The sequence below is a fragment of the Cucurbita pepo genome, chromosome LG15 (genome assembly GCF_002806865.2).
Source record: "Cucurbita pepo subsp. pepo cultivar mu-cu-16 chromosome LG15, ASM280686v2, whole genome shotgun sequence".
NCBI lineage: Eukaryota > Viridiplantae > Streptophyta > Magnoliopsida > Cucurbitales > Cucurbitaceae > Cucurbita > Cucurbita pepo.
In genome coordinates this window covers 7,706,434-7,731,586 of record NC_036652.1, presented here as the reverse complement: position 1 = coordinate 7,731,586, position 25,153 = coordinate 7,706,434, and the positions used below count along the sequence as shown (strand labels likewise).

At 37.5% G+C, this 25,153-nt stretch overlaps 6 protein-coding genes across 6 annotated transcripts; 3 read left to right on the top strand and 3 right to left on the bottom strand.

Annotated features, from left to right (window-relative positions):
- Positions 1–1,912: 1,912 nt before the first annotated feature.
- On the bottom strand, positions 1,913–4,502 carry LOC111811684 (transcription factor MYB101-like). The gene is made up of 3 exons (XM_023698680.1): positions 3,840–4,502; positions 2,642–3,539; positions 1,913–2,400 (listed from the first exon to the last, which is right to left on the bottom strand). The coding sequence occupies exons 1-3, from the start codon at positions 4,194–4,196 to the stop codon at positions 2,102–2,104; spliced, it is 1,554 nt and encodes a 517-aa protein (XP_023554448.1). The 5' UTR covers positions 4,197–4,502; the 3' UTR covers positions 1,913–2,101.
- A 3,700-nt stretch (positions 4,503–8,202) lies between these two features.
- Positions 8,203–9,225, top strand: LOC111776445 (glycine-rich cell wall structural protein 1-like). Its single transcript, XM_023655878.1, has one exon. The coding sequence runs from the start codon at positions 8,203–8,205 to the stop codon at positions 9,223–9,225; it is 1,023 nt and encodes a 340-aa protein (XP_023511646.1).
- A 3,508-nt stretch (positions 9,226–12,733) lies between these two features.
- On the top strand, positions 12,734–13,392 carry LOC111811817 (dirigent protein 22-like). Its single transcript, XM_023698856.1, has one exon. It carries the CDS (start codon positions 12,757–12,759, stop codon positions 13,282–13,284), a length of 528 nt encoding a protein of 175 aa, XP_023554624.1. The 5' UTR covers positions 12,734–12,756; the 3' UTR covers positions 13,285–13,392.
- A 4,126-nt stretch (positions 13,393–17,518) lies between these two features.
- On the top strand, positions 17,519–18,909 carry LOC111811741 (S-type anion channel SLAH1-like). The gene has a single exon (XM_023698762.1). It carries the CDS (start codon positions 17,519–17,521, stop codon positions 18,593–18,595), a length of 1,077 nt encoding a protein of 358 aa, XP_023554530.1. The 3' UTR covers positions 18,596–18,909.
- A 227-nt stretch (positions 18,910–19,136) lies between these two features.
- On the bottom strand, positions 19,137–20,166 carry LOC111811753 (mitogen-activated protein kinase kinase kinase 18-like). The gene has a single exon (XM_023698778.1). The coding sequence runs from the start codon at positions 20,164–20,166 to the stop codon at positions 19,165–19,167; it is 1,002 nt and encodes a 333-aa protein (XP_023554546.1). The 3' UTR covers positions 19,137–19,164.
- A 2,543-nt stretch (positions 20,167–22,709) lies between these two features.
- Positions 22,710–24,757, bottom strand: LOC111811775 (probable WRKY transcription factor 31). The gene is made up of 5 exons (XM_023698802.1): positions 24,644–24,757; positions 24,454–24,552; positions 23,840–24,358; positions 23,404–23,517; positions 22,710–23,327 (listed from the first exon to the last, which is right to left on the bottom strand). The coding sequence occupies exons 1-5, from the start codon at positions 24,740–24,742 to the stop codon at positions 22,710–22,712; spliced, it is 1,449 nt and encodes a 482-aa protein (XP_023554570.1). The 5' UTR covers positions 24,743–24,757.
- Between the last annotated feature and the right edge of the window lie 396 nt (positions 24,758–25,153).

Here is a 25,153-nt window from a genome sequence, read left to right as displayed (position 1 = left end):
AAAAAAAAAAAAAAAAAAATAGAAAACCTCTCACGGATTCATATCTGCAACTTTTAATGCTGCATTTAAGGTGATGGGTAGAGAGAAAGAGGAGAGAGAATTTAGGGTTTTCTTTTTGGTGGGGAGGAGAGAGAATTTAGGGTTTCGTTTGGTGGGGGGGGAATGAATTTAGGGTTTCATTTGGTGTTTCGGATTTAGGGTTTTGAGTTTTCTCTGCCACTGTGATGAGGAAATTGACAGGTTTCAGTTCTTGTGATTTAATTTCAAACATTTTGTGACGCTGCCTCCATATTGTTCAACTGTTCTTCCATTTAATGCTTGTCTCGGACAACATTTCAAAAATATATGACAAAATGTAAAGCTTCCGTCACCCACTCCAAGCCATTTATGAGCTCACAAAATAAGTCAACAACTTACTAATTTCAATTTTGTAATAACTTGTCACGAGATTTTCTAAATTATCCAACAATCGGGGGCGACATAAGAGGTGCTGCCAGAAGCACCCTGAAAATGTTTGCCTTATATTAGAGTGGAAGATAGAATTGATTGGCTTTGGGCCTTTCCTGCGCAGCTTAAGTGGAGGGCAGAGACGGAAACAGAAATCTCCGAAAACTCTTAAGTGGGTTCCGGACTCTCCGAAAGAAGCTCAATTCGGAGATAGGAGGACATCCACCGAAGAAAATACGAAAAACAATAAAGGAACTCATATGCATATAAGATATGTTTTTATAAATCAAGAAAAGATAGCTTAGATAGGGTTTAAATATAGACAAAATAACCCATATGAATATAGTTCAACTTATGGACCCACGAGATGTAATAAATTCATTGGGTCAAGCCCAATTAAGCAATACAATGAGGCCCAACCATTATTGGGCCATCTTTTCAATTGCATCTAATCCATTTCTAAAATTAAAAGAATAAAATATTTGTATTACAAACATATAAAATAATATTGGCCTAAGTTATGTTAATGTTTGAGGAAGAAAAAGGTAAGAAAGAGAGAATGTTTACGTTGAAAACGAGCTCGAGCTAAGGAGACACACAAGGTTGGTGCATGAGTAAACAATGGCTTGAAATGGGGTGGCATGACCAACACTTAACCAATTCTACATGCAATCTTTGTTTATCCTTTATAAACGCCATTTTAAACCTATGAACAAACCATTACAACAATACAAATATAACAATCCTACGTCAATTGATACGTAAAAACTTCTATTTACATGACTAAATTAAGATACAAACATGGCTTTGATATCATATATAGAAACAATGAATACTCACAATGGTATAATATTGGGTAACTTATATATCAATTAAGATAATGTCACTTATGATGTTTCTAGTCTATCGTTAGCAAATATTGTCTGCTTTGATCTGTCACGTATTACAGTCAACCTCATGATTTTAAAAATATCTCTTAATAGTATAAAATTAAATCCAACTACGTTACAAACTTTCATTAAATGAGATTATTCTCCAAAAAAGTTAAATGCATGGATACCCATTGACCATTCACACTCCTCCAAAATAGTTCTTATCCTTTTCTCCAATTTGGATTTTATTTTTTATTTTCTTGGCCTTTTGTGAGGAGGGTGGCGACCCAAAATTAATAAACCAATTTACATTCTCAATAATTAATTATTACTTCTTATTTTCATATTCTCATTCTTTTTTCATAATCTTGATTATAAATATTATTTAAAAGATGATATTTTTATGTGAGTTCATGTATCGTATGATCGAGTAAATATAATTGTGGTATGAAAGAGGATATATTCAACAAGCTATGTTTCGTATGGGTTAGTTCGTAAATTGATAACTCTAAAGCTAAACTACAGCATGCATTACAAAGTAAAGTTTTTTTTTTTTTTTTTTGGTCATTTTTTTGTTGATATGTATAACTAGCTAATGCACACAAACACCTTCAAACCAGCACATTTGTAAAACCCATATGAAAAAGATTGAACACAAACTAACCCAATGAAACCAACAGAGATTCATCTCAACCTTTACACAAAATTCACAACTTTTTATCCCATTTTTGCCTTGTTGAAGGAATAATACGCTGATTTCAATGGAAGCTCCCATCCATCCCCTAGCAAATGCTGGGCATGTTGTTCCAACAAGACGACCCAAGGCTCCATTCGATCACCCGCGACGATGAAACCGTCGATGGCGAAGCGACCTTCTGCCGTTGATCGTCTTCTTCTCCGTTGCCATTCAATTCGCGCGAGGAGGGCCCGTTGTGCAGGTTGATGCCGAGGTCGTCGTCGCTGCTGCCAGGGTACCACTCTGGCACCGGCATTCCCGATTGGAAGTTGTTGAGTAGGCTCATTAGGTCATCGTCGTCCATTGAGTTCATCTCCTCTAATGGTTCCATTCTTGGTTTCTTTCCTGTATTTGCTTCAAAAGGTTACTCAAACCGTACAAGGGTTGTCTTTATATTCAATAAACATTATGTGGAATAATTAAAAATTTAACTTTTCCCCTCCCATTTTGATCATCGTTTAAAATTCCCACATTTAAGCTCAATATATTAAAAATTAGTAATATTTTGTGAATTATTAATTGATTAAAATTTAGTTTATCCAAAGGTTAAGAAGGTAAAATTTTGCACAAGGATTGAGGAACTCACGAGATGATGAATAGGAGGAGCTGAACTCATCGGAACAATTTTCAGCGGCGGCGGCCTCCTCTCCGCCACTGCTTCCTAAAACTGATTCTACATGTAAATTAGCATCATCTTCCTCTGTAGATCCTTGTTCTGTCCTCTGTTTCAGATCCCCGGGGGAGGAGGTTTCTTCTCTCGACTGCTTCTCATTACGAGACCGAGCTTCGGCCTCCAGCAGTACAACGTCAAGCAATCCACTGTTTGTTCCCACCATGATCCCATCGCCGCCGCTTGTCCCGGAGGAGGCCGGAGTGGTGGAGAGCGGCGGCGTTTGGATTGAAGGAAGCTCTGTTTCCAACCCCGGAATCAGGTGATGGTACGGAGCTCCAAGAATCATTGAATTCAGACCCGAAGTAGAATTACACACATAATTATCTCCATAATTCAACTGGAAGGAGGCCTGCGGTGGGGTCGAGAGGGATTGATTCATCTGTTGCCCAATTTGTGAAAATGGAGAAACAGGGGAAAGAGGCAGAGCAAATCTACCGCCGTTGTTATTTTCGGGAAAAAACTTGAATTGGCTTGTGGGTGCGGCGTAAAACGACGACCCATCGCTGAAATTCTTCTGGGAATTATTGATTGACGAAGAGAAGTTAAAGATCGAAACAGAATTTGGGTGGTTGTTGTTGAAATCGGGTTTATGTCGAATGGCAGAGAAGTTGGTGGCAACCGCGGCGGCAGAGGAAGAGTGGTGCTGTTGTTGTTGTTGTTGGTGGTGGTGGTGGTGTTGGTGTTGCTGGAGATGAAACGCCATCGCTTCCTGCTGAATTTCAAGAGGGTAAAGCGGCAAACCGGCCCTTTGGCGACGCTTCATTCGGGTGTTCCAGTAATTCTTAATTTCGTTGTCGGTTCTTCCAGGTAACTGCGACACAAAAACTGGGTGTCAGAGACGAAGATTTCAGTCGAGAATTAATGGCGGAATTGAGAGTCAAAGGTAGAAGACAAAATCAAACTCGAAATCAAATAAAAGTTGACGACAGAGAGAATCACAAACCAATTAAACAATGATGTATATTTTAAAATTTTTGAAAAGAGACAGGATTAGAGGTCACAATCAGCGAAATAATGCACAAAACCAGAAAAGGCAAAATTGGTGAAACAGAGACATAAAGAACAGAGGATGAACAATTAAGAAAAAAGAAGAAGAAGAAGAAGAACAGACCTGAGCAGCCATGCGAGCCCATTTATTGCCAAGTTTAGCATGAAGTTCAATGATGACCCTTTCTTCCTCCTGAGAAAAAGAACCCTTTTTGAGATTAGGCCTCAAATGGTTAGCCCAACGAAGCCGACAACTCTTCCCACACCGAGCCAATCCCGTATGTTTCTGAACCGCGTTCCAATTCCCTTCACCGTGTTTCTTCACATATTCAATCAAGATCCCATCTTCCGCCGCCGTCCACGGTCCTTTCTTCAACGCCCTCCCTCCGCCGTCTCCGCCGCCGTCTCCGCCGTCGCCACCTGCAAGATGATGATGATGCTCCCCTTCGCTTCTCCCTTTCTCCCCTTTGCTCTCGACCATTTTCGCCTCAAATTTCTTCTTTTTTTTTTCCTTTTTCTTTTTCTTTTTCTTTTTCCTTCTTCAAACAGCCCACAAAATTCCTTCGTGGACCGTGATTGGAAATGCTGGTTATAATTAGATTTCCAAGAAGAGATTTTAATTAATCCCCACCACCCATTAAAAAAACCCCCCGTCTTTGCAAGCTCTAATTCCCTCGACGGAATTTTGAACCCAGGGTTTGTATTTGTATTTGTATTTGTATTGTATGTAGAGACAAAGAGTGGCACCCAACAGGAAGAAGAACACGAAGAAGAAGAACAAAAAAAGAAAAAAAGAAAAAAAAAAAAAGAAAAAAAAAGAGTAATTTTGATTAAGAGAAAGAAAGGAGAAGAGAAAGAGAGTGGGAAAGGAAGAGAAATGAAGAGCGGCTTTATTTAGAGGTAGGAGCTGCCATTTCGCTCCGGATTGCATGCTAAATGCTACGTCCGTCCACGCGTTTTCCCTTTCCATTTTTGCCCTTCTCCCTTCCTTTCCATTTATCCTTCTCATTGGCCTTCTCGGTATTTCACTACAAAAATAAATAAATAAATAAATATTACGGATAACATATTCACCGTAAAAACCCTAAATATTGTGAGATTATTATCTTTACAATCCTTGGTTTTAACCATTTTAGAATATTAGAGTTGTTCTAATTTGTTAATCAACCTAAATTAACTCTTTATTTTTATTTTTATTTTATACGTATTTCTTTTAAATATAAATTTTTTTATTGGGAATAGCGAGTACGAGACTAATTGACACTTTGAAGATTAGTAGATACAAAGTCAAAAAAGTATATTTCAACGGTCGTCCAAAACCCACGAGACAAATTCCATAACGCTCGTTATGATTCGAATATTATTTCTTTTGCCATTAATAATTTTCTAATGTTTTTATGATTATTCTTAGTGTAAATATCTTTCCATTTCACTCTGTATTGGTTTTTGACTATATTAAATGATCCACATTTGTAATTGGAATGTATTTTAGATTAAAATGAAATTCAATTATGAATTTTATGAATAATTTTAGAAAAAAAAAGTATTTATATACAAATAATTCATCACTCATTCGTATACATATATACATACTTGTATAAATATTAGAGTGTGTCTATAAAAATATATTGTAATTTTTAAAAGACCAAATACATTTAATCTTAAAAAGTCAAACTTTGGTTAAGACGTTAGTATTCTCTCAATTTAAGGTATGAATTTCTATTCACATTTATAATGCTATTTTTAAAATAATAATAATAAATAATAAATTCACTAATTTTAATTTATCGTGTAAATTTGAATTTATACTTTAATTGATGAAGTCGATCAAAGTTATAAACTTTATTTTATTTATCGATAATTTTTTTGTTAAGTATATGATTGATGTAGTATATATTAAAATGATAAATATAGAGATATATGAAATTAGGAGAGAGTATGTAAAGGTGTCCAGAAAGCTTTAAAAAATTTACCATATTTGAAACATCATAATTCTGTTACTATATTAGAAAATATGGGATTCCCCAATATTATATATATATTGACAATTCTGCGTGAAGAAGAGAAGATGAGAGGCCCGTAATTGAAAATGGGCCAAGAGAGAAGGTTTGGTTTCAGTAGTCCCTGGCCCAAAGCATTATGGCCGAGTAACCATAATCCTAGCCCAATTGTTGTCTTGCTCAATGAGCCCATTAATATTTCGTATCGAGGTGGGATCTCACAATCTATCACTTGGGAGCTTAGGTTCTCATAAAATGTAACAGCCCAGGTCCACTGCTAGTAGATATTGTCCTCTGTGCCCTTTCCCTTTCGGGTTTCCTCTCAATGCTTTAAAAGACGTTTGCTAGGGGAAGATTTCCACACCCTTACAAAGGGTGTTTTTGTTCTCTCTCCAACCAACATGGGACATCGCAATCCACCCCCCTTCCGTGCTAGCATCCTCTCTGGTATTCATTTCTTTCTTCAATCGATGTGGGACCGCCACCAAATTCATCCCCCTTTGGAGCTAGCATCCTTGCACACCGCTTCGTGTCTACCCTCTTTAGAGAGCAGCGAAAAGGCTGACACATCGTAAGATGTCCGACTCTGATACCATTTGTAACGGCCCAAATCCACCACTAGCAGATATTGTTCTCTGTGGCTTTCCTTTACGGGTTTCTTCTCAAGGCTTTGAAATGCATTTGCTCGGGGAAGGTTTCCAAACTCTTATAAAAATGATGTTTTTGTTCTCCTCCCCAGTCACTATGGGACATCACACAAATCCACTCTTTGGGAGTAATTCTGATACCATTTGTAAGAGCCTAAACATATTATCCGTTTTGACCGGTTATGTATTGTCATCAGTCTCAGAGAGTGAGGTTTCCATACTATTAGAAGAAATGTTTCGTTTCCTTCTCCAATCTCACGTAACGGTTCCCAGTTTTTGAAGAGGAATTTGGCATGGATTGTGAGAGGTAATTAGATGAACAAGGAAGAAGGGACTGAAACCTTCATTCTTCTTCTCCAATTGAGAACAAGGAAGAAGGGACAAGTTCGAAACGGCAGTGTTGTTGTTGGAAGCATATGTTTTCCATGATTTTTAGTGCTCAATCTTTGAGAGACAAAACATAACGCTGCGTACCAAAGACGTCATGGGACATTCAAAGAAATGGGACACTTGTAAGTTGGTGAATGGATGCAGAAGGATGGGTTTTTTCCGACATGAATCAGCTGAACTTTTCTAATGTCAATATTAATTTCATATTTCCAAACTGTGAATACCTTTCAATTATTGCTCCTAACCGGTGGGGTTTCAAAGATTAATTTGTAAAGATATGAACAAGCCTTATAGATGTGTTATTGAAAGGCAAATAAATGCGACATTAAGTATGGGAGAAAGATTGGAAGTTTCCACATTTGATGTATAGCACCAACCTTATTTACTATGGCCAAATAAATTAGACAATAACTTTTATTAAAATAATAGTTGTTTCTTCTCTTTTTAAGTCTAGTTTTTATTTAATCTTCGATTTCAAAATCTTACATTGTTACACTCGAGTAGAGAAGAGTACATGAGTGAACGAAGACCACATCTGAATGAGAGCGATTATGAGAATAGGAGAACTAAAAAAAAAAGCTTAAAGAAAATAAAAGTTACTTCTATACCAACAAGGTGCATCTGCTCAATTATAAGAACTTCATGGTTAAACATGTTTTACTTTGAGGAATTTTATGTTGGGTGTCTTCCTATGATGCTTATGAGGGAGAACAAAACATATTAGAAGGACATGTGTTGGTTTGTATGGATAATCTTCACTTTTAAGAAGCGAGGAGTAGGTAAAGTGATCATGTTGTAGGGGATGCAGAAGAATATCAGAGTCATAAGTGTCAAATCGTGATCTAAATCTTGGGGAGAGATGATACGAAAACAAAACTCATAACTCAAAGATACGGATGAGCAAATGTAACATTTTGAAATGGAGAGAGAAATGTAAATTAAACTCGAAATTAAGTTAAAATTGATGTTTTAAGCAAATAAATATGAAGGTACACTAAATTTACATCATGAAAAATGAATTGATTAGACATAATATTGATTAGGTCAATTCCTCCATGCAAGTTGCAATCTCGAATAATAATAGGGTTTTGTTAATTTATTGTAGCATACCGACGATCGCCCCAACTGAACCCAACCTTAAATTTCACATGGGGTTTGGATATCCAACACTAATGGTTTGTCCCTGCCACACTGTCGGCCGGTGGTTGACTCCGTCGCCGGTGAGTTTGTTGATAGGGATAAAGGGTGTGTATAATTGGAGTCAAAGGGTTCAGATTTGTGACCCATGTTATTGAGGTTTATCATTAAATGAATTTGGGCAACCCCCCAACGGTCCAACGCGTCTCATGACCAAGAGCCACTTGAATAATTATGTTGGGATAGGCTATATATATATATATACATATAGTGTTAGGCTTGTGAGCAGGGAAAGACAGTGAGCTAGGTAGGCATGGGTGGCTCTCCAAAATGGGTTTCTCTTGGGCTTCTTACCCTCTGCATTGTGCTCCATTTGAGTGCTATTGCTCTTGGAGATGACAAGCTTGGTAAGAGTAGGTTCAGGGATGATGACTGTTGGGGTAGGCGCTGTGGTGGCAGATTTGGAGGACGTGGACCTCGTTTCGGTAGGGGAGGTGGTTTTGGTGGCGGGAGAGGTGGTGGATTTGGTGGTGGTAGAGGTGGAGGACTTGGTGGTGGATCGGGTGGAGGGTTTGGAGGAGGTGGGGGAGTAGGTGGCGGTGGAGGAGGTGGAATTGGTGGAGGGGGTGGTCTTGGAGGCGGGGGAGGAGGTGGGTTGGGAGGTGGTTCGGGACAAGGTGGGGGATTTGGAGCAGGGGGTGGTGTTGGAGGTGGTGCTGGTGGTGGAGGTGGACTTGGTGGAGGAGGCGGTGGGGGTATTGGCGGTGGATCTGGTCACGGTGGAGGTTTTGGAGCAGGAGGAGGTGTTGGTGGAGGCGCTGGAGGAGGTGGTGGAGGAGGAGGAGGAGGAGGAGGAGGAGGCGGAGGTGGCATTGGTGGTGGGTCAGGTCATGGTGGAGGCTTTGGAGCTGGAGGAGGTGTTGGTGGTGGGATTGGTGGAGGTGCAGGAGGAGGAGGAGGCGGTGGCGGTGGAGGAGGTGGTGGCATTGGTGGTGGATCAGGCCATGGTGGAGGCTTTGGAGCAGGCGGAGGTGTAGGTGGTGGTGGTCTCGGCGGAGGAGGAGGAGGAGGAGGAGGAGGTGGTGGTGGTCTGGGAGGAGGTTCTGGTCATGGAGGTGGATTTGGAGCCGGTGGAGGAATCGGAGGAGTTGGAGGAGCCGGAGGAGGAGGTGGGTTAGGAGGAGGTTCTGGAGGTGGGATTGGAGGCGGTTCCGGTGGTGGTCACGGAGGAGGGTTTGGAATCGGAATAGGTATTGGAGTAGGAATAGGTGGTGGATCTGGTCATGGCGTGGGTGTGGGGTCTGGGTCTGGTGGAGGAGGTGGTGGCGGTCATTAAAACCCTATCCCGTTCTACAGATAGTTCATGCATACGTTCATGGTTTTCAACTATTGTAATCTTTCTCAACTTTGATGCTACATTTTCACTCTCATAATAATCTGTTCCAAAAAAAAGAAAAAAAATCCCCAAATGGATATTTTGTAATATTTTAAATTTAACTCTCTCATCAAGTTTGATGTTAAATATGAACGTGGCCATCGTTCCTTTCCATTTTCATAATTAATATCTCACCTTCCTCTTCTCAATTATTTGTAACACATCACATTACAATTAATTTTCTTTATATATCTTGATCGATGACACTACCCATCTAAGAACGATCATAAACCTCCAAACGAAGTTAGTGCTTAATTTACCTAAGAAAATGTATGTAGCACGTAACGTGACACACATAGTTGAGTCTCTTGACTAAAAAATTGGTCACTCAAAACTGAACCGTGAGATCCTACATTGATGGAAACGAAACACTTCTTATAAGTGTGAAAAACTTCTTTTTAATAGACGAATTTTGAAAACTGTGAAACTGACGACGATACATAACGAGCCAAAACAGATAATATTTATTAGCAATAAGTTTGGCTGCTACACGAACACAACTCAACTATAAATTTGAACACAACTTATAAATTTGAAGACAGAACACAATCCGACGATATTATTGTTGCAAATATCAATATTTATTGTTCTAAAAAAGTTCATAAATTTGGGCCTTTTATGTCTACCATAGTTTAGAGACCTATTTCAATTCGTGACTGATGGCTGCTATGATGCGACGTACACGCAAGTATGGGCCTGTCGGTTAGATCTCAAGAAGGCCCAATTGTATATGATCTTTCGGCCCACTTAAGCTTTGAAAAAAAAATTAAAAATCATTATTATCGTCTATATTACTTTAAAAATTAAAATAATTTATATAATCATTTTTTTACACATCAAATATCACGTTAATGTGAATAATTTTGTAAATGATTAATAAATTGGCGTATTTTAAATTTCATAAGTTATATAAAGTGGGACATAATTCATATATATGGTAAAAACTATTAAAAACTTTCACTAGGGAGGCATTCTTCCGCATACCAAGAAGGTCAATAATAATATTAATAACAGTTTAAACTTTATCTCTATCATTTACATTACTATTTCCATGATAATTAATACCAAAGTTGCATTTTTTTTTTATTTATAGATATGGAATTCAAGTAAAACACAATCTATTTAAATTAAAAAACCGTAATGCTTCGATTTTATAAATAGTCAACCCCATGTGCGAATTCTAAAAGGGGATTGAATTAGAAACAAGGAAAAATAAAGGTGTTCAATTGGTTATGATGTACGTATAAAGTTTTCATTATATTATCAAAAATCATTTGTTCGACACTGGAGAATTTTATTCACATGGTTAAGTTAAGAACATTTCTTTAATACCATGTTACAAATCACGAATCTTTACAATTGTATGATATTGTCTACTTGAGCATAAATCCCAAAAAAAACCTTGTATCATTACTTATAAATTCATGATAACATTTTCAACCTTTCCTATACGACTTAACAATTATAAAGGTTACGTAAAACTGATTAGCAATTATTTTCTTTTTCAAGTAACTTTCTTGATAAGGAGACAAACGAATTATATATTTGAGCACTTGTCTAATTTAAATTCCATTTGTCATTTAAATATATAAAATATTATCCTACATTTTAATTTAATCGAGTAAATGTTGATTGAATAGGATAGGATGATGGTAATGATCTTAATATTTACATAATTTTATATTTTTCTATCATTTAAATCGAATAATTCAAATATAGACTATAACAATGTTTCAATCAACATATTCTTACATAATACTATAACTGAAAAGAAAAATAAAAAAACCATTCAATATTTATTTTCTTAAAAACAAAAAAGTATAATAAACATGAAAGTATTTAATCTTAATTTAACTATTCTTCAATAACTGAATTATCACTAATTTTTTTGAATTATTAGTATTTTTATTAAAAAAAATTAAAAGATACTAATAGCCTTCAACTTTAAGTTTAATTTTTCACCCTTTATTTTACACGCTTTCTTTTAAAAATATTTATAATAAATTATAATTTTCTAGAATTGAAAAAAAAAAAAAAAATTAAAAATTCCTTATTCCTACACTGAATTTTGGTCAACTTAGTTTGGCATGCTCCAGCTTGGTGGATAAGTTGACTTTTGAATTTCTGTGCAACCAAAGAAAACTGATTAAATAAAGGCCAATGGATAAAGACAATATTTCTAAGTTTGCAATTTTTTTTATACCCTTTAGAAAAACTTTAAGAAGAAATATATACGCTTGGCCATGTATTTTAATTTTCTTCTCTATTTAAATTAATATTGTTAAGTTACGGAGTCTGCTGCTTATTTATACTTTAGTCAACGGTTATATCCGATCCAGTAAAGCTGACAAATAGATGGTTAAATCTATAATAAACTGAACCATATATATCCCCTTATAACTTTAAAAATGTACTGTATTCTCTCTTATACATACTCATGAATATAAATCTTTTAGTCAGAGTTTTTCTTGCATTTTCTCTCTCATAATTCTTTGTATTCATCTAGATCGAGTGTGTGCGTTATTGTGCGATCCTAACACATATAATCAATAAAAAAATGTTAATGAATTAATGGAAAAAGTTTATATATATTGTCAAATTTTCAAAGTTAAAATGAAATAATAATAATAAAAAAAGAAGTTTAATTTAAACTAAATTCATAATAAAATAAGAATAAGAAAAAGACACTATTTTATATTTTGAATTCAATTCTAATAATAATAATAATAAAAAAAAGACATCAAAGGAATGAAATATCTCTATTCTTAAACTTATAGGTCATTTTCCTACAACTTTTTTGTTTGAATATTTTATTTAATATTTATAATTATAATTTAAAGTCAATAGTTTGATTAAATTCGAGAAAAAGAAACAAAAGACATGGGAAATAAGTAAAATTAAATTTAGAAAAATATTTAAAAAAAAAAAAAATTTCTTAATTGGTACCTTTAAAAAACAGTTAAGATAGTTAAAAGGAAAATTAGTGAATGAATGAGATTAAATACTAATAAAATAATAAAAGTAATTTGATTTGAAGTGTTGTTCAAAGTTTGAAATTGAATGTTCAAAGTTGAGATTTTATGGTTCCTATAATAATAATAACTTAGCAGAATTGATTTAGTCTAATTTAATGACTTTTCTAGAAACCATTTTAATTATACTATCAATTATTTCGAAAAATTTCAAAAAAATTTAAAATATTTTTGAAAGAGTTGTGTGATAAACTAAAATTCCTTCGATTTGATTGGTCCAGATTTAAGACTTGAATGGATTATTAAATTTGGTTAATTGAATTGATGAAGTAAAACCTTATTCTTCTTTAAAAAATGAGCTATAATAATAATTAAAGAAAAAGGCAGCCATTGAATTTATATAAATAGGGGCCAAAACGCTGAATTTATATATACTGAGTCAGCTTTGTTGTGTACCAAAATGGCTCAAAACAAGATCCCTTCCATCTTAATTCTATGCCTGGCTGCTTCCATGTCCATGACCTTGCTTCTTTCAGTTGAAGCCAGAAGAACCAAGTTCACCGTTTACTTCCAAGACTATGCTTTTGGTCCCAACACCACCTTCTTCCCCGTCGTTGGCCTCCCTGGCTCGACACTCAACTACACCGACTTCGGAACCTTCTTTGTCACCGACGATGCCATAACCGCAATCCCGGACGAGGGTGCTCCAATCATCGGGCGTGCTCAAGGCATCTACGTCGTCACCGGGATGGACGGGCGAAACCTCCTCGTGCTTATCTCCTTGGTGTTTACTAGTGGAACCTACAATGGGAGCAGCATTGAAATCCAAGGGACTAGTAGACAATTTGATCTCAATAGAGAGCTTCCCGTCGTGGCTGGGACTGGCAAGTTCCGTCTGGCTAGAGGGTTCATTAACACAGACAACTTCTCTTTCGATCAACAAAGAGGATTTTCTGTTATCCAAGTCAATGTCACTTTGGTTTACTAATTCTACTTCTCATGCTTTCTTTCCTTCTTATTTTCGAATAATCGTGGAGTTCATGAATCTCTACGTTACTCTCTGTTTAATATTCCTCAATTATTGTTAATCAATTTATCAAAACTTGTTTCAAATATTCTATTGATTTTTGTTACGAATCACCACTCTCCACAATGGTATGATATTGTCCGCTTTGAGTATAAGCTTTCATGGCTTTGCTTGAGCTTCCACAAAAGGGCCTCATACCAATGGAGATAGAATTCCTGACGCTCTCGTGACTTTGCTTTGGGCTTCTCCAGAAGGCCCTCATAAACCCAGATATTATATATGTATGATTTTTGTTACGGATCCGCGTAAGCTCTTATGGCTTTGCTTTGGCTTTCCCAAAAGGTCTCATAGCAATGGAGATAATATTTCTTGATTATAAATTCATAATCATTCCCTAGATTAATCAACGTGTGACTCACTCCCAATAATCCTCGTCCATAAAGAAGAAGATAAAGAGGACAAATTAATTAAACAAGTTGCTGGGCGTCACTGCGATTTGACTGTAGTGCCAATGCAATGTGTTTGGATGGCCTTTACTTCAGTTTTCATTAATGCTATTGCAATGCACACATTAATGTGCTGCGAGGTCGTTTATTGACTCACCATCTTTCATCTAAATAGTTTCGAATTTACTTTTTAAGGTTTGCGTATTTGCTCTCTTGACACGTTCCACATCCATATGCATTGTTTGTAGCGTCTCCTATGCTGTCTTATCGAGTCCTTGTATGCCAACATTAGAAGGACGTCTTATCTTTATGCTCCTCAACATCGTTAGTATGCTCGATGGTGTCCCACACCCTTTATGCTTGTAAGACAACACGCATCTTTATCGACCATATTTCGTGAGTAACGAGTACTGGAGCGTTGCACTCTGCTCCTTTCTGTTCTTTATCGTCGTCATATCTCCTCCGATGATTTTATAGAATAACGACGTTTGTTTCGCCTCGGAACCAAAACATGGTGGGTTAGAAATCAGCACTAAAGTATTTGAACCTCCCTTTATCATTGACTTCATATGCGGCGACAAATTCAACGTAGAGACGTGTAAGAGGAGGATGTATTGAAAGCCCATGTTCGAAAATGGATCAATTTTCAACAAACCCAGCTGCTCATCCATCAGCTTTTAACTATGATTCGTTAATCATTGTTCCAATTAAATCTAGTGTGCAGCTGACTTCATTCCTTTCTCTTTCTTTTTCTTTGAACTCTGACGTCAAAGTGGACGTACATAGGCCATCTTGATCGTTGAAGAGTCGTAGGCAAGTAAGTTACTTGCACACCCATCACTATCTGGTCCATAAAAAGATCAACACAATATCCCTAAATCCTTTACGTTGTTGCCATGCCTTTACAGCTTTTGTGATTTAAACATCCTTTTAGTATACTTCAACAACACACCATCTTCCAGATTCATTGTCGCTTTCAGCATAAACTTTCATGGATTTACCAACCTCCCCTTAATCAAGGCTCGACTCTCTCTCTAGAACTCTCGAACAAAGTACACTATTTGTTCGACACTTAAACTATTTTTAATTACACGTTCGAGACTCACAAATTCTTTATTCGACATTTGAGGATTTCATTGACATGACTAAGTTAAAGACATGACTCTATAACCTGTTAGGAACCAGGACTCTCCACAATGGTATGATCTTGTCCACTTTTAGCATAAGCTCTCGTGGCTTTGCTTTGTGCTTCCCCAAAAGTCACCATAACAATGGAGATGTATTCCTTACTTATAAATGTATGATTATTCCCCAAATTAGCCAATGTAAGACTCACTTCCAGCAATCTTCAACCATTCTCTCCTCCAACAAGGTACATCATAGAGCCTCACCTGAGGCTTATGTAGCTCTTGAACAACCTTCCCTTAATCGAGACTTGACTCATTTCTCTGAAACCCTCGAACAAAGTACATCATTTGTTCGACACTTAAACCACTTATGACTACATGTTCGAGGCTCACAAATTCTTTATTCGACAATTGAGAATTCTATTAATATGACTAAGTTAAATGCATGACTCTGATACCATGTTAGGAACCACGACTCTCTACAATGTTATGATATTGTCCACTTTTAGCATAAGCTTTTTGGGCTTCCCCAAAAGTCACCATACCAATGGAAGATGATCATTCTTCAAATGAGCTAATTCGGAACTTCCTCCCAACAATTCTCAACGGACAATCGGAACATGTCTGGGGACATGTTTTTTTAACATTGGGAGAGTTCGAGGAAGCTTGGGTTTTTGTCATTTCTTAATTCTCTTTTGTTGTATGATACAGCAGGTACCCAATTGGGCGATTGAAAAGTACTGTGAACACAAAAAAGAGACCAACCCAGAAAGAAAGGGAAAGGTGGGTACGGCTAGCTACTTGTTTAAAAGCAACCAAATGGATCATCATCCACGAAACTGAAAGCGACACTTCCTTTTGAAATATAGAACTCTTTTTTTGTTATGGCGGCGGTGGGGTTTTCTTTTTTGTCTTTTAAGGCCATAAATTTGGTTATCGAGGAAGATCAAACTACAAAATGGACTGGAAACACAATTGGCGAAAGGGGTCTATGATGGAATAATGTGTGGGAAATCCACTACAACTTACAACTCTCTTCAGAACTACTCTCCTTTCTACGCTTGTATGATCATGAGTTTGAGTGGTTGATTTCACAGTTACATTGTCAAATGGAAAAAACAAAAATGAATGGAACTTTTTTAAGGGTTGGTAATGCGTCATCACTTCCGCCATCGTCATCGTGTGATAACGATATTATTCACTTTGAACATAAGCTATTATAGCTTTATTTTTTGTTTCTCCAATCGGCCTCGTACCAATCGACATATATTCCTTATTTCTAAACCCATGTGAAGTCTCTTGCCAACACAAACTGTAGAGATTGTAGATGGAAGAAGACAGCATCGAGACGTTGCATATAGTTCGTTTCGACGCACGCAGCACTTGACAAAAAGTTGTAGCCTTTGATGCTAAGGTAAGTTTGTATAAAAACTTAATTTATTTGTTGTAATTTTCATTATGGTAGAACATGCTTTTGTAGAAAGCACGAGACGTAGTTAGTTTGAGACGAACGAGTATAACTCAAGTTATCGATTCATCGTTCCGTCCCGTCATGATGTCCTCCTAGGGTTAGCAAAGGATTCGTGAGAAATATATGGTATGTAATGAGTCTTCTTTGTTTCAATGTGTGGAAAAAAACAAAATAAAATAGTGAAAGTAGAAAAATCAATATGAACACATTCCACGTTGTTTAGGATGGAGAGTGAAAATTCTATGGGTCTATGATGTCTTCTTTGTTTCTAGACGTGGAAAAAGTGAGAAGAAAAAATGAAGGAGAAGAAAATGCATGAAAAGCGTTTTGCTCGGTGAGAAGACCTCGAACTTAATTTGAAACGAAAAACAACTTAATCATTCATCTGAATATATTTATTAACGTTTTATTTATAACGATACTTTACCTATATATTTGTGACACTCAAGCAAAGAATAGGTACATGAACAAATCGAGACCGCATCCAAATGAGCATGCTTTCTTATGGTTAAGCATGCTTTAGTTGAACAATTCTTTTCTGGGTGATCACTCAGATTTTCCTATAATGCATGTGAGTGAAGACATAACATGTTGAAATGATTTGTGTTGGTTAAGGATAGTTTTCACTCTTAAGGAAGAGGAACATAGGTCACTCCATGACATGCTGATAGGACTTGTATCGTTACCTGGGATGCGACATATGACTAGTCTTCACTATTATGAAACTAGAAACATAGATAACATGATTATGTGGAAGGGATGCAAAGGAATATTAAGTTATCAAGTGTTGAATCCGAATTTCAAAGTTCGATCATTACGATACTCTGGAATGATAGAGGCGTTCGATCTTATATCCGTAGTGTGAATTCAAGCACTAGCTTAGCTAGTACCATTTTTGTCTTTTTAAATTCGAGAATGTTGGAGAGAACAGATATCATATCTGCAGACATACGAAGGATGGTTCAAAGTTGGTTGGGTCTAGCTGTAAAGTGTTCAAAGCGAGTCAAGTTCCGCTCACAAAGTCCACAATGGCTAGCCCAAAGTACACCGCATGCAGCAACTTTTTAGTTACTCCCCAAGGCTCCACCTTTCCCTCAATTTCTATATAAACCCATTCACAAACCTTCAAATTTTCATCACATAAATCCTTAATGGAGATGGATGGTGAAGATGAACTTAAGAAACCATCCGTTTTCCTCCAGCTCTTGGCCAAATTCCATGCAGGCTACTTCAGAATCAGCATGTCCCTTTGTGGGCAAGCCTTGTTATGGAAGATACTCAAACAGCCAATTCAAAACGAAAATTCTCTTAGGCGAACCCTTCGCTTGCTACCCAATACAGCTTTCTTGTTGTTATGGTCATTAGCTCTGTTCATTTTGGCTTCTCTGTCGTTCATTTACATTCTAAGGTGTTTCTTCCACTTCAAATTGGTTAAATCTGAGTTCTTGCATAGAGTGGGCTTGAACTACCTCTTTGCACCATGGATTTCTTGCCTTCTTTTGCTTCAATCCTCGCCATTTAAGGCTTTGATCCCCAATCAAATTCTCTTGTGGGTATTTCTGATTCCAATTGTTGTATTGGATGTGAAAATCTACGGCCAATGGTTCACAAAAGGGAAGAGGTTTTTGTCTAGTGTGGCCAACCCCACTAACCAACTTTCGGTGATCGGAAACTTGGCCGGAGCTTGGGCGGCGGCGGTGATTGGGTGGCGGGAGACTGCACTCTGCATGTTCTCTATCGGAATGGCACATTATTTGGTACTTTTTGTGACACTTTATCAAAGATTGACCGGATGCAACTGCCTGCCTGCCACTTTGAGGCCAGTGTTCTTCTTGTATTTTGCAACTCCAAGTATGGCAAGCTTGGCTTGGGCTTCCATTAATGGCGAATTTGATACCTTCTCCAAAATGTTGTTCTTTCTCTCTGTTTTTCTCGCCGTGTCCGTTGTTTCAAGGCCGGCGCTTTTTAGAAAATCCATGAGGAAATTCAGTGTGGCATGGTGGGCTTATTCGTTTCCTCTCTCTGTTCTTGCTTTGGCTTGTAATGAATATGCTAAAGAAGTTGACGCTGAAGCTGCTCATGTTATTGCCCTTCTTTTGTCTCTCCTCTCTGTTTTGGTGTCTCTGTTTCTGATGGTCGTTACAGTTTTGAGGACTAATTTCGTCATCCCGGTGGCCCCGCCACCGCCGCCGGCGATCAATTCCGACAATAGCAGTGCTGAACCATGAGGGTTGATTCAAACAAAGCCCATAAGAGGGTGATGGGTCGAAGCCCATGAAGAATCCTTCCTTTACCATTTTTGTTGTAAAGCAAACAATCAGGCAATTACTGACAGGGCCTTTCGAATTGCACAGAAACTGGAGGGCTGCTGCCGCTGCCCCTGTGTTTGTCTATGTCTTTTGGCTTCGTCTTCTCCATTTTTTCATGCTGTTTTGTTGCCTCTTGACCCCACTTCCTCTTCTTCGCAAATCCACCGCATCAGGTCTTGTCCTGTTTGTGTTTGGCCATTTTTTTTCTCCAGCTTTTGGTTGCTTACTCTTCACTCAATCTTCTCATAAATACAAACCCACAAACCAAATTCATTTCCCTTTATTATGAGTTATGAGCAGCTCCAAGCAGTCAACTTTATTATGAAATTATGTCATATGTTCATTTGGGTAGCCCTTCAAATCTACCAAACTCAACAAATTTACAGAGAAACAGTTGAAAAATCAAAACTTTTTGAGATTAGATGAACTAACTAACAACTTTGTTCTCTCAACTCTTGCTACTAATTTCACTAATTACAAAAATGGATTCAATTATCATCATTAACACAGCTTCTGATTGTGATCCAATTATCATCTCTCATTTCCCATTTGATTTCCCCTGAAAACATCGACAGCCGTTTGATTCTGTCGTCCTCCCATGTCTCTGTTTTCAACAGAGTTTGCAATCCTTCTTCTAACGAGTTCCAAGGGCCTTGATCCAAAATACTCGTCGGAGATTCGAAATCTGAATGTAATTCCTTGGTTATCTCGAACCCAAAACTCAGTTCCCCCAAAAATGGATGTTTAAGAAGTTGACTCGCACTCCACCGTTCTGTCGGGTCTCTTCTCAAGCATTTCCCTAAAAAATCCTTCGCTTTCTCCGATAAAAAGCTCGGAATTTCCGGTGAGTCGCCGGAATATGCGATCCGGTACAGCGTCGAAACTGGGTCTCCGGCGGTAGGCCACGGCGGAGCGCCGGATACCATTTCGATTAATGTACACCCGAGTGCCCATATGTCAGAGGAAATCCCCTGTGTTTCCCCACGCGCTACCTCCGGTGCCATAAACATCGGCGTTCCGCAGATCGCTGCCGGCGACTCACGAACCCATTTGGAGCATCCGAAATCAGCAATCTTTAAACCATCTCCACCGATTAAAATGTTATTAGCTTTGACATCACAATGCACCAAACCCCGTTTGTGCAAGTACTCCAATCCTCTGACAATTTGACGCGTGTAAAACGCCGCCGTCACCTCCTTAATCCGGCCCCCACGCCGAACGATTTCGTCGGCGAGAGAGCCACCAGCGGCGTACTCCATGAAGAGATTATACATTAGCTTCCCATTTTCTGCCGTTACGTCGAATCCCTTGTAGCCCACAATTGAAGGGTGGGACAGCGAAGAAAGAGTCCTCTGCTCTGTTTCAAGAAAGTCCGAATTGAGAAGCTCGGCGGACTTGACAGCGAAAAGGTCGCCGGAAGATGAGGAAGCAGCGAGGTAGACGGTGGCGAAGGAGCCGTGGCCGACGGCAGCTAGTCGGGTCCAGGCCATTGAAAATTTTGTTGAAAGGAAGAGAACAGCGAAGGAGGTTTAAATAGTTGGAGTTGAGAATGGGGAGTTGGTAATGGACAGTTGGATCTATGAATCTATTGAGAGTTGACAATGTCGTTTGAAAAGTAAACGTGTCGGGTTTCCAGAAGGGTTTAGGTTTGGCACGTGCGTGGATGAGTTTTGATTGGCTGAATAGACTGGTTTTACTTCGCACGTGTGTTTGAAATATGGTATAAAAATAAAATGAAGAGATTCTAGATGGGAAAGGGGGAGATTTGGGTCTTAACCCACAAACTTTTTTAAATTATATATATATATATTTATAATTCTAGTCTTTCTATTTTATCTTTATACTCAATTTTAATAAAATTTAAAATAATTTTGAAATCATTATTTTAACAATATTAAAAAAATTTAATATATGAGATAACATGAGGATGGGATGCATGGAGTGGGTTGAAACATTGGTATTAGAAATTGTTAAAAGAATATTGTTTAGGTAAAAGAGTTGACTTTAGGTAGCAAGAAGTCAATACGTACATTAAAAAAAAAAAAGTGTTTGACATTGCATGTTTGTCAAGTGGAAATTCCAAGTTTAGGGGTCGTTTTGTAATTAACCATGATAATATTACAAAAAGAAAAAGAAATTAAAATTAAAATTTAGTACATAAATATTTACAAAAAGAATAAATAAAGTTTAATTAGTGTGGAAAAAATGAAATTATTAGTGGCGGCGGTTGTGGTAGTTAGCAAACCCTAAATTTTAGAGCCGAATTTACAATGAAGTGTAATAATTAGGTAATAATGTTAATTTATTTTCCCATGCATTGCCAAACCTTTTTATTTTTATTTTAGTTTATTTGAAATGTGTTCCGTTGTGGTTTTTAAAGGATTAAATATGATAATTATTTAAGAGAAAATGGCATTAAACATAGGTGATTTTGAAAATTATGAAACATTGAATGTAATAAATTACCAAATAAAGGCTGAGTTGAAATGAATGCACATTGAATTTATCTTGATGACAAAAAGTTAAAAAGAAACATTGAATGTAGTAAATTAGGAATTGATAGCCAAGGAAAAGAAAGGAATGAAATCAAATCAAACGACCCCAAAGTGAAATACATATGACATGTCACGTCGTGTTAAATATTATCTTCAAACTTTTCTACATAAAATTTTTTTTAAAAATAATATTAAAAAATTTAGAGATAATCTATGAGATGTCGATAAATGATTTTATTTTTATTTTTGAAGTAGAAGGTATATATTTTTTGAAGTTATTTTTTAAAAAACTTTAATTATTATAGTGTTATTTTTTCATGAGCCCTCCAACAACCACCCTCACATTTTATTATTATCATTATTATAGAGTTATATTAATTCAAAATAAAACCCAAACAAATAAAAACATTAAATGATGGTTGGAGAAATTGAAGTATTTAATGTGTTGACAGCCACTTTGTACTTCATTTATAAAAGGAATATTGAAATAAATGCATGATTCTAATGTTCATTCAAGATTGAATTGTTTTAGAAACAATCATTTATGATCATTTATGTTTCAAATTTTTTATTTTTAAATTGCTTTTCAGAATCATTAGTATGATTCTTATCTATTTTCAATATGGAAAAATAGTCAAATTCGACTAGAATTCCGATCAAACAAGCATAGGATCAATCATCAAAGAAATTCAACTAGTAAAAAATAATTCCCCAAGTTAAGGGTCGATCCAAAAAGATCAATAAACAAGAGTTAATTTGAAAATCAAAGAACCAAAAGCAAATTTGAAGATGAAAACGTGTTACAACTTAAGCCCGCGATTTTTTTTCTTTGGGCTTTTCCTTTAGGCTTCCACTCAAGGTCGTTAAAACGCGTCTACTAGATAGAGGTTTTCGCTCCTTTCTTCAATCGATGTGGAACCCCCCACCTCTTCGAGGCCCAACGCCCTTGCTAACACACTGCCTCATGTTCACTCCTCCTTCGAGGCTCAGCTTCCTTCTCGCTCGCATATCGCCCCGTATCTGGGTATGATACCCATTTGTTACAACCCATACTCACTGCTAACAGTATTGTCGGGCTCGAACTTTCCTATAAGATTTTTAAAACGCGTCTATCGAAAGATTTCCCCACAAGTGAATGTCACAAAACTAGTAGGGTAGTAAAAGAGAAGCTAGAAATGGACATTTGTGAGTCCATTCCACAGGTCTTCTAAACGGCAAAAAAAGACAAAAGTTTCAAGTTGACGAACAGAAGTTGCCTTCAGTGTAGCTTTTAAAAAGCTCATCTTTTACGCAACACTCCGTTTCCTTCCCTTCTATGAACATCAAATAGTGGAATGTTTGATATTATTCAAATAATAAATTATGAGGAAAATCAAAGAGAAAAGAAGAAAAGTATAATTACTTCAAATGGGTTCTTCCTTTTTTTCTTTCTTTTAATGTGTGTATCTATTATCAATTAAAAAAAAAAAGAACTTGGTTTTCTTGGGTCTGAAAATGGCAATTATTGGCCTTCGAATCACATGTTGTTCTTCTTGGCCTTACTGTTGGGAATTGCTAGTTGTATTGTTATCAACATTACTATTCCCATTCCCATTCTCCTTTTGATGATGAGATCCTCCGATCAACGACGTCATCGCCGTCGCCAACGCTGCAATAAAATTCGGGTCGGAGGCAATCGCCGCACTCGCCGCACTCAACGTATCGGCCAATGGATTCTGCAACGCCGGAGGTGGAGGCGGCGGCGCTTCCATGTCCTTCGACATTTGGAGGCCGGAGAATTTTGATTGGTTGTACAATGCATGTCCAAAGATCTGGGGGAAGCTCTGAGGCGGAGTGGCTGCAAACGAAATTGGGAAGTGGCCGGCAGCCGGGCGTTGGAATAAAGGGTTAGGGGTTTGTGTTAGGTCCAATGTCACGGTGGGAAATGGAGCCGAGGCTGAGATTGTAGCCATGCTTGAAGAGCATGGCAATAGGGTTCTTGCTAAAAAGTTTGGATTCATTAATCCATCCGCACTTGACATGGACCCTGATAGAAGCATCCTAGCCGCCGATGATGTTGTTGAAGCCATTGCCATGGCCGCCGGTGGTAATGGATGGTTGTGGTTTCCTTCGTACGTTGTTATCAAAATTGTCTTGTCTTCCGCACATCTTTGAACCTAACCAAATTTGTTGTCATCCCAAAATGTTTGTGACATTAACATTCAAGGGAATGGTTTATGAGTATTGACTTACTTGTTTTCTAACCGGGCAGCCGGCCGCCATGGTGCACCGGTAGTAAGCTCGTGGACAAGGGTTTCCCTTCGCCATTTTTTGCCCGTATTTTCTCCATTGACATCCGTCCGTGATCTAAATAATTCAATCAAACAAAACTCCAATCAATTGAATTGCTCAATGAAATCTTGTTTGATTCAATTAACTAAATATTTAATATTATGTCAGATCAAATCTAGAGACAATTTTTTAAAAATTGAATCCTTTTGAAAAATTTGATTAGGAAAACAAAAAGGGTTAAGACTGTGTTATCATGGGTCTCCTAAAAATTGAATCTTTTTCGAAAATTTGATTAGGAAAAAGAAAAGGGATTAAGATTGTGTTACATGGTCTCCTAAAAATTGAATCTTTTTAAAAAATTTGATTAGGAAAAAGAAAAAGGGTTAAATTGTGTTACCATGGGAGCTTCGGATCTAGCTCGAACGGAGACTCGAGCCTTTCTCATAGTAGATTCAGTTTGATCTACATCTTTAGCCGAAGAAGACGAAGAAGAAGAACCTAATTTGGGAACCTTATTATTATTATTGGAACTCCAATTCGAGGCTTGATCGGGGCTATGTCGTTTGGCCGACGCGACTTCTCCGGTTGTAACCGGAGATCGCGACTGCTCTCCACTCCTTCCGTCGGATGACATCGAGAGATCATCGGTGTCGGCATTCGTGGCCAATCCAAGATCCATAAATTGCCTTGGGACCAGCTTATTAGTATTACATCCGCCGCCGTGTCTGACCTTTTCTTGGGCGGCGACGGACTTTTCCTCAATCGGATCGGCAACGTCGGCCGCTTTCTGGGTTTGAATTAGGGTTGCAAGGTGCATCTGTAGCGCTTGGTAATTGGACGTCACTTGATTTAACATGTCCTTTAATCTTAGATTCTCTGATTTTAGCCTCTCCAATTCAGCTTGAAGAACTGCTCGCTGATCATCATCATCATAATCATCAAAACTTCAATTAAAAAAAAAAAAAAAAAAAGGAATTTTTAATTTATTTGTTGATTTTATACGAAATTCACCTCGTTTTTGGCTCTTTTATCTTCTGGGTTTGGAGAAACTCCATCATCCACCATGGATTGATCGCTACTTGAATTGGTGGTCAAGAGATTCAAGCCTGTCTGCAAATTGAAAATCATCCCAATAAATCAATGGAAACCCATTTGGAAAAAGGGGAATTAAATTATAAAGGAAAAGGTTAGGGGGACCAACGTTAACGTTGAAGTCGAGTTTGGTGGGACTGCGATTCCGGGAGGCGAGTTTGGAGTCGAGGAGGACGCGGGATTTGTCATCGGCGGGGAAGAAGTTCATCTCGTCGAGGAGGACACGGTGGGAGGGGGGAGGAGGAGGGGGCGGAGGAGGAGGTGGTGGTGGAGGAGGAGGTGGTGGTGGAGGAGGAGGAGGAGGAGGGGAAGGGGCGGCGTCCATGTTGGTGGGGGATCTGAATCAATGGAGAGTCCACTGGGTTTGCCAATAAATCTTAAAACTCTAAAACACACTTTTTCTTTCAAACCGTTTCAATGGACTCGGCTATAAACTTGGAAGGGAAGACTTGGCGAACAACACACTACTTTGAACTTATTTATTTATTTTTTTTAAATTAATTAAAAAAAAAAAAAAAAAAAAGATTGAGCAAAAACAAAAACCAGATGGACCAAATTTGGTTTTGGTTGAATTATTTTAACTTTTCTCCCTATGTTTTTCAAACCATTTTTATTTCTT